The following is a 17,792-nucleotide window of genomic DNA, read 5'->3' as shown; positions in this document are numbered from 1 at the left end:
CACACAAAGGCCAATGAAAATGTGCCTAGGAAGTAAAACGCACGAGCTGCGTGGAATTCCTAGGTCCATTTTCAAAACTCCGAGAAAAGGACTCAGGCTGCGCGACACTGCTGCGCAGTGTACGCTAGGCCCGAGACCTAAAAATGGATCTGGTCACATTGGTGCCACAAGACACCCTACCTTAATCAGACTTCATCCATACCTTAATCTGACTTACGAGACAATGTAAATGGGAACATAGTCCACAAGGCAAGCACTACATAGAGGGCACACTGTCCCTCTATTTGCTTCTTTAAAAAGGTGCTCTGCATGAAGACTGGGACAGTGTGCCCTATTATAGATAAAGTGCTGCACCGCACTGAGTCCCAAACTTGTGACTGCCCTTTGGGCAGCACTTTCATGAACGGTGAACCAGCTGTTTGAAGCCACCGGTCTGCCTTTCATTTTGAACGCGGCAACGCTGCCTGCATTTTAAAGGGAGCAGAGATGCCCCCTGAAAGAGAATGCAGAGAGTACCTGCACTACCCTCCAGGGTATATTTTGGTAGTCTTTAGGAACGCCTTTCCCACCTTTCAAAAGGTGACCCTGGTTGAGGGAGTGGGGACACTGATTTTGAGCCATCCATTTGTGGTACACAGTCAGTAACACCCTTGACAGTTCGATTACCTCTGTGTCCACGTCTAATATGGAAATGGCGCAGAGCCAAACTCTGGCTTATTTGAATGGGGCCGCGAGCAAAGCCACCACCCCCTTGATATCGGGCAAGCACTACATACATAAGCTGTCCTTTCTATAAATGCCAAAGTGCTCTGGAGGTGCAGAAAGTAGGCACATGCGCACCTGTCGTGCCCTCTGGCACTTCGTGTAGAAAAAGTTACTGACTTTCAGTAATGCTTTTTCTGCTAGAGACTCTCTATAACCACAGATTCCTCATCATTTGTAAAGCTCCGATATCAGCCCTCTATTCAAATTACGTTTCTCAAGCTCAAAAATAGTGTTTGTTCACGTATACTTAAAGCCATTTTAAATAAAAAGATTAGGAAAGTCTAGCCGTGAAAAGCAGGTGTTGAGTTTGGAGTGTTACTAACATCTAGTTGGTGATTTATGCAAGTTATAGTTGCAGTACGGGACAATAAAATTACCAGGTGTAATTTGGACAATGGCCATTAGTCAAGAATTGCTGATCATTTCAACTCTTTTTATGGTCAAATTTTCGTTTTCAAAGTAATTACTAAAATATCAATATTAAAGTATGTCAATAATAACTTCAACCAAAAATGTACATTCAATTTGAGCCATATTCCTTATTCTCCCTACTAAATACTGTACTGGGAGGCACGGGGGTAATTTTCTACCCTCTGAAAATTCTCTACGTTGCTTTCAAGTCAGTGACAAGGTGATGGAATTCTGCATAAGCTAGGACCAGCCGGTGGAAAAGAAAGTCAGGTGGGAAGCTGTTTTTTCCAGTATAAAAAACTGCAGTGTTTCAAGGGAAGCGAGAGCTTAAACGCGATCAGTGACAAAATGATTATTCAAATTTTGTTTCTCCTCACTGTGGAGAAATCCCAGAATTTGACGAACTGATGAATAACAATTGATGAATCTTTTCAATCTTTCCATGCCACGAAGGGCAGCTTCATATGGTAGAGCAAGAGCTTATGAAAAATTATCACTGCTTAATTGGAGGACATGGCACCTTACTGTAGACATTTTCGCTATACATAGGTTGGGCTTCAGTTCTCGATATATATATTTTGTTTTTTTCTGTAAGCATGTAGAAAAGCTTTACATTTGGAAATAGCCTTAACGGATTAATGGCTGCCTTCTGGCTAGGTTCAGGTTTTTTGACGATACTCATGCATATCCCAAGATGTGAACTGATATCTGAATTGGGGGTGAAAGTGCCAAGAAAGAACCAGTACTGGATGAAAATGCAGACACTAGCAAAATGGACCTCATGCAAATTACAAAGGGAATGCACATGATACTCTTTGAACATAATATTAGTTAATAAACTATGACTGAGTGCACTTTCAGATTCATTCTTCAAAATACCAGGCAGGCAGCCGACAACTTACTTGTTGCCTGACCTGCCAAGTATATAATGTTTGGTGCTAGATAGGATGACAAACAAGGCCAATCAATGTCTCGGGAATCTCTTTCATCTACACCTTAAATATAGTGCCAGCCCTCCTCCCCTCACAGGTCATCGCCCTGCCTCCCCCTGATGCCTTGACTGCACCACAGAATCACATCTACAATCAAAATCGCTCAAACCTTGAAATAAAACAGAAAGGTCCAATAGTTACTTCTTTCTCAATTAATAAAATGGCCACTTACAAAAAGTACAAACCTTTTCATAAGCATTCTCTTGCAGCAACTGTTCTACTATCGTTGGATCTTCAGTCAATACTACCATGTTTATGCATCTGTCCTTCAACATGCTTACCGAGTAATGACCCTCTAATTGGGCTCATGTCATTCCTGTAACATTACCCATTGTAGGACAAGTATGCAAAATCGATACATTTATTTTCTTAAATAAGGCTAAGTGTTTCTCTCACACCTGTAATTAATACGAACTTTTAAACTATTCTAGTGCACATAAATATTTAAAACAGTTGGATTATTTGGGATTGACACAGTTTCGGTCGACTTTCTCCACTCTACCCACCATCTGTGATTAGGGAGTAGAAAGGAAATGTTAAACCTATGCTTTACCTGACAGACACTTTCAAAACTTACATTATGTCAGAAAACACACAAATCGATGTAAAAACAAATTTGGTCTGGTAATGGGAAACAATGTTTAAAAGACCAACCTTGTGAGAAGAAACACATTGAATAATGAAATCCAAGTAATAAGTTGGTACCATCCAGTGCCAAGCCACCAATATGCTCCAGACGCTGCTTTCCCTGTGAGAAGAAAATCCTCTATGAGATCAACCCTGTATAGTCAACAGCAGTACGAACTGATGGAGTTGGCAACACACGACGCATCGCCAAGCAGATACTTAATGCTAATTGACCAAGAAAAAGACAGAGATTCAAATGCATTCATATTAAATATACAGACATAATTTTAAACCACAGAAACACTAAAGGTCATGCACAGGGAAGGTACATTTTGAAGCAGAAAATCAGATTTTCCAGCGAGATTAGGAAAGCATCTCAAGTCACAAGTCTGAGTTAAATTTTATTTCTATTTGACAGACGGTGAAGAAAGCAATATAGATGTTAGCAGCATGCTGGAGCATTAACACATAATGGTTGCATTTTTCCATGTAATGTGCATAAATAGAATTTTGCTAAACATTTTCTTCATGCCACTACCTTGAATTAATATGCAATTAGGTATCGAGAAAGTATGATCAGTTTACGTTAAAGATAAGCAGGCAATGTTTATCGCAGAATGATCAAATGGAAGTTTCTGAACACACTAAGAACTCAATGCATGCTTTTCACAATGAAAATTCCCTAGAGAAACCAGGAGAAAGGACTGTAAGGCACTAGACAAGCAAGCACTAGAAAAGTCAGATATACAATAACCGAATGAGCGACAGGGATCATGCCAAACATGCAAAAGCAATATTAAAATAATAACCTGGAGAAACAATGGCCAACCAAAGAAACGACAACACCTTCCTGGATACAAACCATCCTGCTGCTCCCACGGTTTGCACTGCTTGTTGTAAAAAGTAACCTATAATACAGATTACATGTGAATGCCTGCGCATAAGCACATCTACCATTTTTCACAAAAGGACAAAAGGGTGTATGGACCTACTTTGTTCAACTGACACCACCATTTGAAAGATTGCTTTTACTGTAAACCTCTATCTTGGACCAACTGAATCCCATCCATCTACAATGATCTAACACTAGCCAAAGCAATATTTAAGCAAAAGACCACAATCATGTTTCTGAACAAATGTGTCATAATATTTCAAATAAATGGGTGATCTGGGATTTCTTTGGAATCATTATTAATTTAATGTAGAAGAAATATAGAAAAAGCGCATACAATCCCAACATTAATATTGGTTTTTAACTATTTTTCAGTTAAATGAGAGGGGGTTATTATGTTATACAAGAGCGAGAGCAATTAAGGCCAGAATTAAACTCAAAGATACTTTAACTAGGCTGAACATCTTTAGTAACAAGAGTGATGCTACAGATATTGATAAAAAAACTTCAAAGTTTTCTAATCTCGTTTTTTTACTTAAGGACTCCTCTCACAGATGAGCAGGGAAGCAATGTTTCTGAAGGAGTGTGACTCCATGTACGAGGTCCCTCTTTTCAGAAAACTAACAGCTATTTTGCCCTGATTAACAGGAGCGCAACCACCTCTCCCCCCCTTACACCCTTTCCCCTGCAAGTTTAAAGTAGTCGACAGCAATGGCAAGCGAATTAGAGCGCGTCTAGCAGTTTACAGTGCCACCAGAATACGCAAAAGCATAAATGAGGTGGTATAAAGAATACTACTACTGCTTCCATACCCAAAAAGGCACATGGGAGCTAGAAACTTTGCAAAAACGGTAATCGAAAGGTCAGATGAAGTACACTCATGCAATTAGCAAAAGCACAAAGGGTTAAGGGATGAAAAGAGAACTGCTTTACGCAGTTTCCTAACGTTGCTTCAAACCTCTGAGGGCGTTCATAATTTCTAGCATCTCCATGATGCCAGCAAGAAATCAAAATTACAGCTGTCAGTACAATTAGGGCGTTCTATGTTTTTCACTTTGAAATAAATTAATATAACATTTAAATGCAATAACACATTTAACTGAAGCATTAATATTGTTATTTATTAATAAGAGAGCATGTGCTATGGTTAATTGTTTGGGGGAGGGGGTTCACCAATCATCATGGCAATATTTTGAAATCAGCACCAATACTCAGGAGGCCAAAATATAAATTGGAGTCCCTTTTTCGAAAAGGTAATAAGCCAATATGTAAAGAGAAAGTGCCCTAGATTCGATGACAACAACATGCAGCATAAAGCAGAATGCACAAGTTAAGCCAGCTGCCTTTAAATTCCTTCAGACCGTAGCCACATAAATCTGAATGTTACGTCCTAGGCACACTGCAAACATGTAGTTAGGAAGAATTACAATGCATGATTTTAGAAAAGTTTGGATATCGAATCATGAAATCTGGCTGGTACAGACCAGTGTCACTGCTCAGTCCTGCTTAAGCACAATACCTAATTTTACATAAAGTAATCAATATAAATTAAGTGAAGCATTGCGAAAAGATAGGTTAAAGAAAATTAAAAGATGTCAAGTGTCAACCTGCATAAGAAAAGATGTGCCAAAGGGTCCTTTCTACCCTTTTTGACCTTGAAGATTGAATGTAGGTTGTTGTGTGTGATTCAAGCTGTTTCTTCCCCTTACAGTCATCACCTGTTGGTTGTGGTAACAAGCAATTACTTCACAAATACATCAACAAAACAAAAGTAATAAAAAAACGAACATAAATTCTAGAAAACTTTAAAGTGCCAAATTAAATAAGAACAATTAGTCGTGCTAGAACTACCTATGCCCAAATCAACGAAAACAAAATAATAAGTATCACTTGCTCACCAGTAAGTAAACCATTACCAAGTCCTGCCATATGTCAAGTGAGCAGAATTCAGTCGCTGTATAGTCCCTAGCAATAGCCCTTTGCTCCAGCGAGAATGTAAAACTGTTGTCTCAATTAGCACCCTTTGACCCCCAGAATATCAACCCCAAACGAGGAATGAGAACACACTTGTATTGAAGCCATACTCACACAATGAGTCGCCATTCACATGGAGGTGGCCATCCTCTCTGAGAAGCTCCTTCACATTCATACTTCCACAGTAATTCGAATGCACTGAAAGACCCGCAAAAAACAAAATGGTCCTTGATGAGCATAGTTACACATACGCAAAGATAATGTCCTTCATATTTGCATGTAGCCTGGGAAACAAGTACCCAGCAGAGGCACAATTTGTTTATAGGTAAAGCCACGTCAAAGTGCACAGAGCAGTACTAGGATATGCGGCCTTGTGAACTTGTTTCAGCAACTGGACATGGATTGTTTCACTGAATTTAAGGAGGGCAGATCCTTTCCAAAAACATTTGACGCTTGTCTAGCCTTTCACAAAACACAGACTGTAACTGCCGAAAATACAACAACGTGTAGATGTAGAATTAAAAAAACTTTTATTTTAAATACATTTGGACCTTAAGACCGCCACCACTGATGCCAGCATCGAACACCACCACCAGATTGCATTTCAAGTGGACGCCCAAACAATAAAAGTATGAGCGCCATTCTATACATTAAGAGTTGTGCAAAGTAGGAATCAAGTGACCACCAAAGAAGCCCGATATTAATGACTTGCGTGATAAGCAACACCGGAAAACACCACTATGAGATGAAAAAACTTAAGGGAGGAAGTTGTTATAATGCAATAGAAAATCATCAGAAAATATGCAATATACCTTCCGATTCACAACCACGCTTCAGTGAAATCAACTGAAATAGATGCATGAATACTGATGCAAATGATGTTGCAGTATTTTTCAAGACCTGCCGAAATTTACTTTTGAAGTGAATGTTTCCTATTAAAAAAGTGTGGACAGAAAAATTACTTCCCACTGCAAAATGGAGCATCAGATGAAAATGCAAACATTTAGTAAATCTGAACTGCCAAAAGCTGCATTACAATTGTGCAGGGCTTCATTCAATAGTATGATCATGAATGCTACAGAGATGCAATGGACTAATGAGTAATCATCGTGGTACTGTAAATGAAAAAATCATTTAAACTACATACACTGAAGTCCTCATCAGATACATGCACACCCAGACTTCCCTTTTCACTGCCAAACCCTCCGAACATTTGGATGTGTACATTAGGTTTGCCTGGCTCCCAACGACAAAGCGTTATCCAATTCTGTCCAGCATTCTGTTACGAGTAGCAACTTCATTTCGGAGTCAGAATGTCGCAATATTAAAATTGGCACACCAAATTGCTCCTTTTAATAATTTTGTTGTCCATTTCAGTTTCCAGGGCCATGGGATTTCTATTAATTACACATTTAACTACATTAAAACTACGCAGCTGGGATTCTCAATATTGTTAGCTATAGATTATCAACATCAGGGTTGCTAATTTTGAACAGATTGACCTTCTTCTAGATTACTTGCCCAGAACACCACCACCAGATTGCATTTCAAGTGGACGCCCAAACAATAAAAGCATGAGCGCCATTCTATACATTAAGAGTTGTGCAAAGTAGGAATCAAGTGACCACCAAAGAAGCCCGATATTAATGACGTGCGTGATAAGCAACACCGGATAACACCACTATGAGATGAAAAAACTTAAGGGAGGAAGTTGTTATAATGCAATAGAAAATAATCAGAAAATATGCAATATACCTTCCGATTCACAACCACGCTTCAGTGAAATCAACTGAAATAGATGCATGAATACCGATGCAAATGATGTTGCAGTATTTTTCAAGACCTGCCGAAATTTACTTTTGAAGTGAATGTTTCCTATTAAAAAAGTGTGGACAGAAAAATTACTTCCCACTGCAAAATGGAGCATCAGATGAAAATGCAAACATTTAGTAAATCTGAAATGCCACGAGCTGCGTTACAATTGTGCAGGGCTTCATTCAATAGTAGGATCATGAATGCTACAGAGATGCAATGGACTAATGAGTAATCGTGGTACTGTAAATTAAAATATATTTAAACTACATACACTGAAGTCCTCATCGGATACATGCACACCCAGACTCCCTTTTCACTGCCAAACCCTCCGAACATTTGGATGTGTACATTAGGTTTGCCTGGCTCTCAACGACAAAGCGTTATCCAATTCTGTCCAGCATTACTGTTACGAGTATCAACTTCATTTCGGAGTCAGAATGTCGCAATAATAAAATTGGCACACCAAATTGCTCCTTTTAATAATTTTGTTCTCCATTTCAGTTTCCAGGGCCATGGGATTTCTATTAATTACACATTTAACTTCATTAGAACTACGCAGCTGGGATTCTCAATATTGTTAGCTATAGATTATCAACATCAGGGTTGCTAATTTTGGACAGATTGACCTTCTTCTAGATTACTTGCCCCTTTACTCCTGAAAAGATGATATCCATAACAAACAGCCATTGCCAAAGGTTATTTAACTGTTCCTTCCCTAGAACATCTTCCTCAGAGTCAAAAACTAACTACCTTAGACAATGCCATCCAAGAGAAATAATGGGTATAATCGAGTTAACAAGCTGAAAAGTTGTTCCCAGCCTTGCCTACTGGAGATTTGAATAGAAAATAAAAATAAAAACAAGTGTTGGACTCCCTCCCTTTTTTACATATTTTATTGAGCATTTCTTATTACACACTTCACATTTCAGCTTATATAATGCGAGCTTTCCAATATCCTAGCCTTACAGTATTAGCACCAGGCAGTAGTGGAAAGTCTATCTGATATGGCAGCAATGACCATCTTCACAGAATACACAGCGTGGCGAGCCGCACAAGTCCTCTGGATCTGTGGTGATAATGCCAGAAAACATGCCACTGGTTTAATTAGCTTTTTTCTTGATGCAGTTCGCCACATTAGCTAACAACACATGGAGATTGGGTGACCTCATGTCTAGGTCAGTGTCAGCTGTGCTACTGATTACAGTTATCTTCTCCTTGGTGCTCCACACCAGACACACAGCTGTAATTCTCCTCCTGGACAGCCTCTCATATTGCAGGGTCTTGTACTATGAGGGATCCGGCATTACCGAAAACCAGTTCATTTAGTGTCTCCTGGGCTTTGACTCTTGGACAATGTTGTGGCGCATGAAAGGTGAAGATGGAGGACATTGCCAGAACATCGGTATGGTGGGAGGCACAAAATAAGTAAGCAAAAGAGAATGTTGGTGTCCAAAGCGCTTATCTGTGTTTTCTTAATATCTTTTGCATGTGGCAATATCAATTTATTCTAAACATCAATAGTATCATTGTTTTTCCAAAACAAGAGTTCCTGGGACACTGGCAGATGGCCTCCAGAAACTATTCAAGGGCCTGGAAGAGCACTGAGAATGGACAGGAATGCTTGTTTGCATCTAAAAACTGACGTTTAAACAAGATGTTTAAAGCCTTGCAGGATTAGAAAACTCTTAGTAATCACTATATATATCGTGCCACCCAGACTCTTGGTCCTTTGTAAGGAGAATCAGGAGAGGCTGGCTGTTCCAGGCCTCCTTCTGACTAGAAGACATAGCTATACACTCAAGGTGGACGGGACCAAACAATGAGAAATGAATCATTCTGGAACGCTCTATGTGCAATGCTCCTTCAAATATCTAATGGGTGTATGCAGGGAGAGTGAATTTAGAGTGAGTAAGATGTTTTGTGAGCTGGGAGTGCCTGCATACTCGCCAACTACACAACCTCCGGCTAGCTTCATTTTGTAGCTGCCTTTTTTTAAGAAGAGAGAAAGTATTCAACAGAAGATAATTATTTGCAGTGGAATTTACAAATTATAGACATTGTTGGTTAGTAGTATTGTTCATCATTTCCCAGGGCAATAAGAGACCAATTTCTATACATGTGTAGGTTTTTGGATTTGCTGAACAATTCAACAGTACTCTTAAACAAATCATGCTGAATTATGCTTATAACCGCACTTTTACACTTGTGAGTTTTGCCAATATTTCTTTAATTCCCACGGACATTGCTACCTTTGGGTAATATGATTATGATATCTTAGGACCCAAAGACATCAAAAGAGAACATTGTAATCTGGGCATCCAAGCTGAGACATGACTGGTCATGTTGAAGCTCTTTCTTTGAATCCTGCAGAGCAGTTCAGCTCGCTGGGGAAGCTAAATGTATTGTATTTTCTTACAGCTGAGCATGTCGCACCACACTAGTATGTCCTCTTTTAGCATGTACTTGCAGATTCTTTTATTTCTTAATTAGAATGTGTGAAAATGGAGACATGCGCAAAACTGTAAGAATCAGGTCTACTTCCTATCCAAGTGACATTTTTGTTGTTATTATTATGGTTGCGGACATAACAGTAAGGACTTTTATGGTGAAACCGGATATGCTTCTATTGTTTTAGCTACAGGGGCAGGTTATCTGAACGTAAATAGAGAGGACACATTAATTACCATATTTGTTTTTTATCCAGGCATTATTAGGTTCTCCAAGTGCTTTTCCAATTCTATAAACATGATCAAATCGGCAATTAAACACAATAAAAACCCAGGTATGACCTTTAATAAGAGGAGCTTCACGCTATGATCGTGATTAGCTAAAACGTATAAAAAATAGTTAAACAGAGAGAAGGTATGCTATGCGATCCAATTTAAGAAAACTCCGTTTATAGGGTTTCTATTGTTTGCTAAAAGGGAGCATAGAATTTATAAGAAGCAATAAGGTAAGGGTTTAGGATGCTTGGAACTTGCTAAGTAGATTATTGATGTTCATATTCTCGCTGCCCATTTCTGCATTTATTTTCTCATTCTGTGTGGTTACCATTCATATTTTATGCTCTACAGAGGGTTTTCAAAATAAGCATTTTAAAAGAAGCACATTTTTCAGAATTTTTTTTTTTATCGATTCAGTTCAAAGCCATGTATACAAAAAATAAAGACATATCAATATTTCAGCTTAATAATTAGCATATTCAACATACATAGACATAAAGGATTGAGAATGGTTTTAACATCAGATAAATACAATCTAAACAGCAGCTTTATCTTATTTAATAACAAATAATAATAGCTAATGATTCAAATAATCTATCAAAGTCTGCCATATTTTGTACCCTCTTCTCTTTTTCATAATTGATTTAATGCGATAGAGATTAAACTCCAAATTAAAAATATTATAAAACTTTGCTCGCCACATTTCATATGAAGGTGCTTCAGGTTTTAACCACATTGATGATATACAGAGGCGAGCTACAGCCATAGCCATGAATATGATATATCTATTATCTTGATAACCTAAAAACAGTTCATTATCATTCGATAAACCAAAAATAATCATCTCTCTAGAGATTTTTACATCACATTTTGTAATGTGTGCTAAAAAAAGTTCTATGGATACAAAAAACGGTTTTAATATAGGGCAGTCTGAAAATATATGTATAATATCTGCCAAATCACATTGACATCTATAACATTTCCCATTATTTGCATTACTCCATTTTAACATTTTAAGTGGTGTGTGATAAAGATTAAATAAAGTTTTATAATGTTGTGAATATAAATTGGCAGATAGAATAATTTTATCAGCCATGAATATTGATTCTTGAAAAGGTACTGCAGATGTACCTAGTCTCGGAAGCCATTTTGATGCCTGCTGTTCCATATCATCCTGCTGTAAATTTAACAGGTAATTGTAAATGATCTCTATGCGTGTTGTTTTTTTTTATTATTTCCATAAATTCATTGGAACATAATGGTACAATAACTGGATGTGTATAGATGAAATTCCTTATTTGCAAATACTTAAAGAAGTCATGTTTCGAAAGACTGAATTGATCTCTTAACTCCTGAAATGAGGCAATTGTACCGTTTTTAACCAAGTCACCAATGGGTATTATACCCTTTTCCCGCCAAATACCCATAGTACGATCCCTAAAAATTAACGGGAGAAGTTCTATAGAATTACACGGAGTATAAAAATTAATACGACCCAATGAGATAAGCTTCCGACTAGAACGCCATCCTTTGAAGGCGGACATATAAGTTTGATTCTAGTTCTTTTGTAATAACTAGGTTCTATGAAACGAAGTAACATTTGTCGAGATTGTGGGCCTAATAAAAGAGAAAAAATATCTGGGCTTTCAAATGAGGGTGGGGTTCCACCTATTGAAAAATATTTAACATTTTGCATAAGACATGCCAGATAGTAAAGTGCAAAATTCGGGACTCCCCAGCCCCCCCTTAAGATTGGTAATGTCATAAATTTAGATGCTCTCCGTGTTGATTTCCCACTCCATAAAAATCGATCAGTTATAGATTGCAATTTCTTCAATTGTAGTGTGGGTATTTCCAGTGGTATTGCTCGGAAATAATATAAAACTTTCGGAAGAATAGTCATTTTTAAGACATTACGTCTCCCAACCAATGATAGATGCAAACATTCAATTTTGTCTAGTTGATTTTTTACTGATACTAATATATCTGCCCAGTTTGACAAAACTAACTGTTGAGGCATAAGTCTAATTTTGATACCTAAATATTTGGCCTCTATAGTAACCCTGCTATCATTAGTACATAGACCTGCTGAGCATATAACCTGAGTTTTTTGGCTATTAAGTTTGTAACCGGACACATTGCCGAACTCGCCTGTCTGATTTTCTATTTCAATTAATGCAGATTCCGGATCAGATGTTACCACTGCGATATCGTCAGCGTAAGCTAACACCTTTATATCACCTCCCAGTAGAACCATGGGTTGAATTTGTCGAGATGACATTAAGGCCTTTAGCAGTGGTTCTATATAAATAGCGAATAACAAGGGTGAGCAGGGGCACCCCTGTCGTGTGCCCCGCGTGATATTGACTGCCATAGATTCTTGTCCAGATATACAGATCTTAGCCCTCGGGTGCCTATACATAATTTGTAACGCAGACATAAGTCGTGATCCAAATCCCATTTTCCCCATAACTGCCCACAAAAATGCCCATGAGACGCGATCGAATGCTTTTTCAGCGTCTAAAAACACCAATCCAACGTTTTTATGTACTGCAGTAGCATAATCTAGTGTTGCAATAACCCGGTGTACATGGTTGATAGTGCCGCGTTCTGGGAGAAAGCCATGTTGTTGTTGAGAAACTAAGGTTGGGACAATTTGACTCAGTCGATTGGCGAAGATTTTAGAATATAATTTTGCGTCCGCATTTATGAGGGAGATGGGGCGGTACGACCCAGGTAAATGCGAAGGGTTATCTTTTTTATGAAATATAACTATGCTAGCATCTTCCCATGATGGTGGGGGATGGCCCTTTTGTGCTTCTAAAAACGTTGCAAGCATGTCTGTTTTAATTATAGGGAATAAAATTTGATAAATTTCTAATGGAAGTTTATCAGGGCCACAGGCCTTCCCGAGGGCTAATTCTTTCAGGGAGGTCTCAAGTTCTTCAATTGTGATAGGAAGCTCTAATTGTTCCTGCTGTGCCAAATCTAAATGGGGCAATTCCAATTTATCTGTATATTGGTCAAGTAAATCAAAAGAAGAGTCTTCTTGGGTATAAAGATTTGTATAGTATTCATAAAACACCTGCAGTATCCCCTCTGGCGATTCTATACGAATTCCCTGATTATTTTCTATAGAATTTATACGCTGCATAGTCTGTCTCCCACGCATTCTCTGTGCTAAACATCTACCCACATTTTCCCCATATTCATATCTTTCTGCGCGAAACGCCTTATATTGTTGTGCTATATCCTGACTCCAAATCCCGTTTATCTTAGCTTTATGTTTCGCGACTTCATTTTGTGATGTTTCACTGTTACGTTGTAATCTAATATCGCGCATTAAATCATGCTCTGCATTGGCTAAATCTTGTATTAATTCTATCATTATATTTTTGCTTTTCTTTTGTATACTCCAGCTATAGCTAGAGGTTTCACCACGTAACCCTGCCTTAAAACAATCCCATACCATTGCATAAGATGTAGAAGCTCTATTATGATCGAAAAATTGCTGGGCCCAGTCCATAATTTGGTTCACATATGTTTCATCTAATAAGAATTTCCTATTAAAAGTGAAGGATCTTTGTGTTCGATGAGTGTTGGATATAGGTAACTCCATAACTGGACTGGCTGAACTTTTGCTAAATTTTAAAACCTTCGAACTTCATCTTCTCAATAAGGAAGCTACCCACTACAAAGGGCATTTGTTAGATCCCGTCTTCTCTAACAACACCCAGTTCTTAGCCACTTCACCTTTGCCCCTACCATGGTCCGATCATTTTGTAGTGCCCTTTTTCTGGGAAGTACGACTGGAAGTGTCCAACGCCCCCCCACTGCGTATTCTCCAAAGAGCTTGGCCGAAACTCTCAGTGGAAAAACTGAAATCCGCCCTTGAACAATCTGTCCCCGAATCAGTACCCGAAGTTCTGCTTGCAGACCAGAACTTTCAGAATTGGCTCAACAACTCCCTGGACCTGGTTCTGCCCCGAAAAATGGTAATGAAAAAGAGCAGCACTTTTAAATCCCCTTGGTATACCACCGCATTGAGAGATCTTAAAAAATCCTGTAAAAAGGCAGAACGTATTTGGAGGAAGGACTGGGCCCATAGTAGCAAAACCTCCTACCAGGCGGCCTTGAGACTTTATAAAGACGCACGACAAACGACCAAGGCCTCCTTCTTCGAAGAGAAAATAAGACTTGCAGCCAACTCCTCCAGGGAAACTTTTAAAATACTCACTCAGCTGACCAAAATCCCAGCGCCAATCACTATACAAAACGACCTCACATCAAGATGTGACCAGTTAGCAGAGTTTTTTGACCAAAAAATACAGAAAATACTAGACAGTCTCCCTCAAACTGGTTCTTCCCTGATGTCCGATCCCTTCCCCCCTCCCACTTCAGGACCCTTACTCGAGTCGTTCTCGTGTATCACCAGGGAAGACTTTTGCTCGACACTAACCAACATTAAAAGTGGCTCACCATCTGACCCAGCTCCCATGCATGTTCTCAAGCAAATCATGAACACCATCTCCCCTTTCGCTACTGATTTATTGAACTCCTCACTCACCACTGGCATCGTCCCCCCGAGCTGGAAACAGGCAAAAATCAAAGCCCTCCTAAAAAAAACAGGACTAGATCCTGCTGACCTGGCGAATTTCCGCCCTATTTCATTGCTGCCTGGACTAGGAAAAATCGCCGAAAAGTTAGTGAATCGGCAGCTCTCTGGATTTCTCGAGAGCAATGACCTGTTGGGCCACTCCCAAACGGGATTTCGCCCCGGACAGGGCACAGACACTGCCCTCATAGTGGTGGCAGAAGAGGCTAGGTGCATCTTAGATTCAGGGGGATCAGCAGCTCTGATCCTCCTGGATCTGAGCGCTGCATTCGATACCGTAGACCACACTACCCTGATACACCGCCTCTCCAAACTGGGTATCGTAGGGTCCGCCCTTAAGTGGCTGAAATCTTTTCTCGACAATCGGTCCTTTAGGATATGGGAGAATGGCACCATGTCAAAATCCACTCCTCTTCAATGTGGGGTTCCTCAGGGATCTTCCCTGAGCCCCACATTGTTCAATGTCTATATGGCCCCGCTGGAAGATGTAGTAGCCCCCTTCGGGATTAAATCTATTAGCTATGCCGACGACACACAACTCGTCGTCTCTCTATCTCAACTAGGGGGATGCCCCCACAACCTCTCGAGCTGCCTTTCGGCAATCTTTTCCTGGATGACAGACTCCAAACTGAAACTTAACGGAGCCAAAACTGAGATAATGCTCCTAGGTCATCACCTCACATCTCTGCCTTCAGAGCTTTGGCCCCCCTGTATGGGGGATTTGCCCCCAGCAAAGGAGAAAATCAAAAGCCTCGGGGTTTGGTTCGAACCCCAACTAACATTCAGGACCCATGCTCAGAAAGTCGCAGGCAGCTGCTTCGGTCTGTTGCGTTCAGTGCGGAAAGTGTTCCCACTCCTGCCCTTCCAATCTAAGAAGCTCCTAATCCAAGGTCTAATACTATCAAGACTTGATTATGGTAATGCTCTCCTTCTAGCTGCACCGAAAGGAACAATTAACACCCTGCAGCGGGTACAGAATGCGGCAGCCAGAATGCTCCTGGGGGCTCCTAGAAGGGCCTCGGCCAAACCACTTCTTAGATCCCTGCATTGGCTCCCCATCCAGGAACGAATCGCATTCAAAACTCTGTGTATCGCTCACAGGATACTTCAAGGCAAAGGTCCTCACGCCCTAAGAAAACTGATTTGTCCCTATAAATCCCCAAGGACCCTCCGCTCTGACGGAGAGAACCTGGTCTTCGTTCCTAGAGTGAGAAAAGCCCGGACCGGAGGACGCCGGTTTTCCCTGAATGCAGCAAAACACTGGAACGCCCTCCCTAGGGAAATCCGGATGGAAGTCTCCTATCTAAAGTTCAGAAAATTGCTTAAAACTTTTCTCTTTCCCAAAACTGAATAAACCTTGTTCCCTTCTCTTTGCTCTCAGGGCCTTTCTGTTTTTTTCTGTTAAGGTAGCGCTGGGACGCTCAAGGGCAACCACGCGCTCTATAAATCTAATTTCATTTCATTTCATTTCATTTCATAACAATTGGGGCATGATCTGAGGTGATACGTGGTTTAACAAACATGTTGGATCCTTGTGCCATATATCTAGGTATGAAAATATAATCTATTCGGACAAATTTCTTGTGTGGTGAAGAAAAATAAGTATATCCAGGGTCTTTCAGAGGAGTCACAGGCCATCCATCAATCAACCCATGTTGAGATAAGAGTTGACGTAATGCCTTAAAAACCTTGGGCTTCCTACCTAGATATCTAGTAAATTTTGGATCCCATGTATTCAGTTCCCCATGAATATTGAAATCACCCAGTACAAATAATGGAGTACTCCATAGGGCTAGTTCTACATTTAAATATTCTATAACTGCAGTGTCATCCACATTGGATCCATATACTGTACAAATCGTAGTCACAACATTGCCGATGACCCATTCCACAATTGCCCAACGTCCTACACTATCTACTTTAACATTCCCCGTCGTGATTACAGATCGTCGACCCAAGATAGCCACCCCTCTGTTCGTAGTAGATTGTTGTGAAGCAGCCAACACTATAAATCCAAGATCGGTTAATACTTGTCTTTTCACCCATGGTATATGCGTCTCTTGGATACATATTATATCAGGTTGTATTAACCGAATTTCATGCATCACGCGCTTACGCTTTTGCACATTATTGAGACCACATACATTAAAAGAACATATTCGAAAATTAGAGTTTGCCATGAAAAAAATAGAAGTTCATTGCAGAAATTAAATTATACCATTGTACCATTCCAACAACAAAAAAACTATTCATTTCAACATGATATTCCATGACTTTGAATTTTTCCCCCTTTTTCGCCCCGAGCACACCCCCCGTGAACATCCCACCCCACCCAGACCCCAGCGCTACTCCCCCCCCCCCCTCCCGTGACCCTTCCCCAACATTAAGGCAAAGGGGCCTATTGCCCCGGTGATGTATGTGAGAGCCCCACAGATGTTTGGGCGTGACCAAAAGTCCATTAGATAGAGTGAGTTTATACCATACTATACACTTAATCTCTGATATTAAAGTCTTACTTCTCACTCTAATGTATTCAGATATGCCTTTGCTAGAGCTTCAGCGGTAAAGAATCTATTTTGACCCTTATATACAATCTTTAGTGTGGATGGTTGGAGCAAAAAAGCTTGCGCACCCTTTTTCTGAAATGGTTCGATCATTTGGCGCATTCTCCAACGATTTTCTACAGTAGAATGGCAATCAGGGCGTACAATAAATTCTATACCCTTCCCAGAGCGCTTCTTATCCAGCCTTGCCAGATCATACAATTTCTGTCTTGCCAAGAAGTTATTCAAGGATATCAAAATGGCTCGAGGGTATTGCCGTGTTTGGGTGTTCCGTGCCGTTTGTTTGCGAAAAGGGAAGCGATGTGCCCTCTGGATCTCCATAGACCAGTCCCACTCTTTGACATCGGGAAAGGCTTCTTCAAAAAGTTCACAAATCGGGGTGGGTCCAATTCCGCGGGCCCTTCATCGTTACCA

At 40.0% G+C, this 17,792-nt stretch overlaps 1 protein-coding gene across 8 annotated transcripts in view; it reads right to left on the bottom strand.

The window, feature by feature from the left end:
- Window positions 1–17,792, bottom strand: part of SUN1 (Sad1 and UNC84 domain containing 1) — a 316,273-nt gene that overhangs the window by 143,822 nt on the left and 154,659 nt on the right. For 2 of the 8 annotated variants that reach the window (XM_086940550.1, XM_086940551.1), the window contains exons 7-12: window positions 7,417–7,536; window positions 6,474–6,593; window positions 5,776–5,859; window positions 5,295–5,405; window positions 3,605–3,703; window positions 2,823–2,916 (exon numbers count right to left, since the gene is read on the bottom strand). In XM_086940550.1, coding sequence (XP_086796676.1) covers window positions 2,823–2,916; window positions 3,605–3,703; window positions 5,295–5,405; window positions 5,776–5,859; window positions 6,474–6,593; window positions 7,417–7,536 — 628 coding nt within the window. The remainder of the gene's footprint in view (window positions 1–2,822; window positions 2,917–3,604; window positions 3,704–5,294; window positions 5,406–5,775; window positions 5,860–6,473; window positions 6,594–7,416; window positions 7,537–17,792) is intronic. The other 6 variants (XM_086940554.1, XM_086940553.1, XM_086940555.1 and 3 more) reach the window with 4 other exon arrangements.

The sequence above is a fragment of the Lissotriton vulgaris genome, chromosome 10 (genome assembly GCF_964263255.1).
Source record: "Lissotriton vulgaris chromosome 10, aLisVul1.2, whole genome shotgun sequence".
Lineage (NCBI taxonomy): Eukaryota > Metazoa > Chordata > Amphibia > Caudata > Salamandridae > Lissotriton > Lissotriton vulgaris.
The sequence above is the reverse complement of the archived record's forward strand: the minus strand, read 5'-3'. Positions and strand labels throughout refer to the sequence as shown.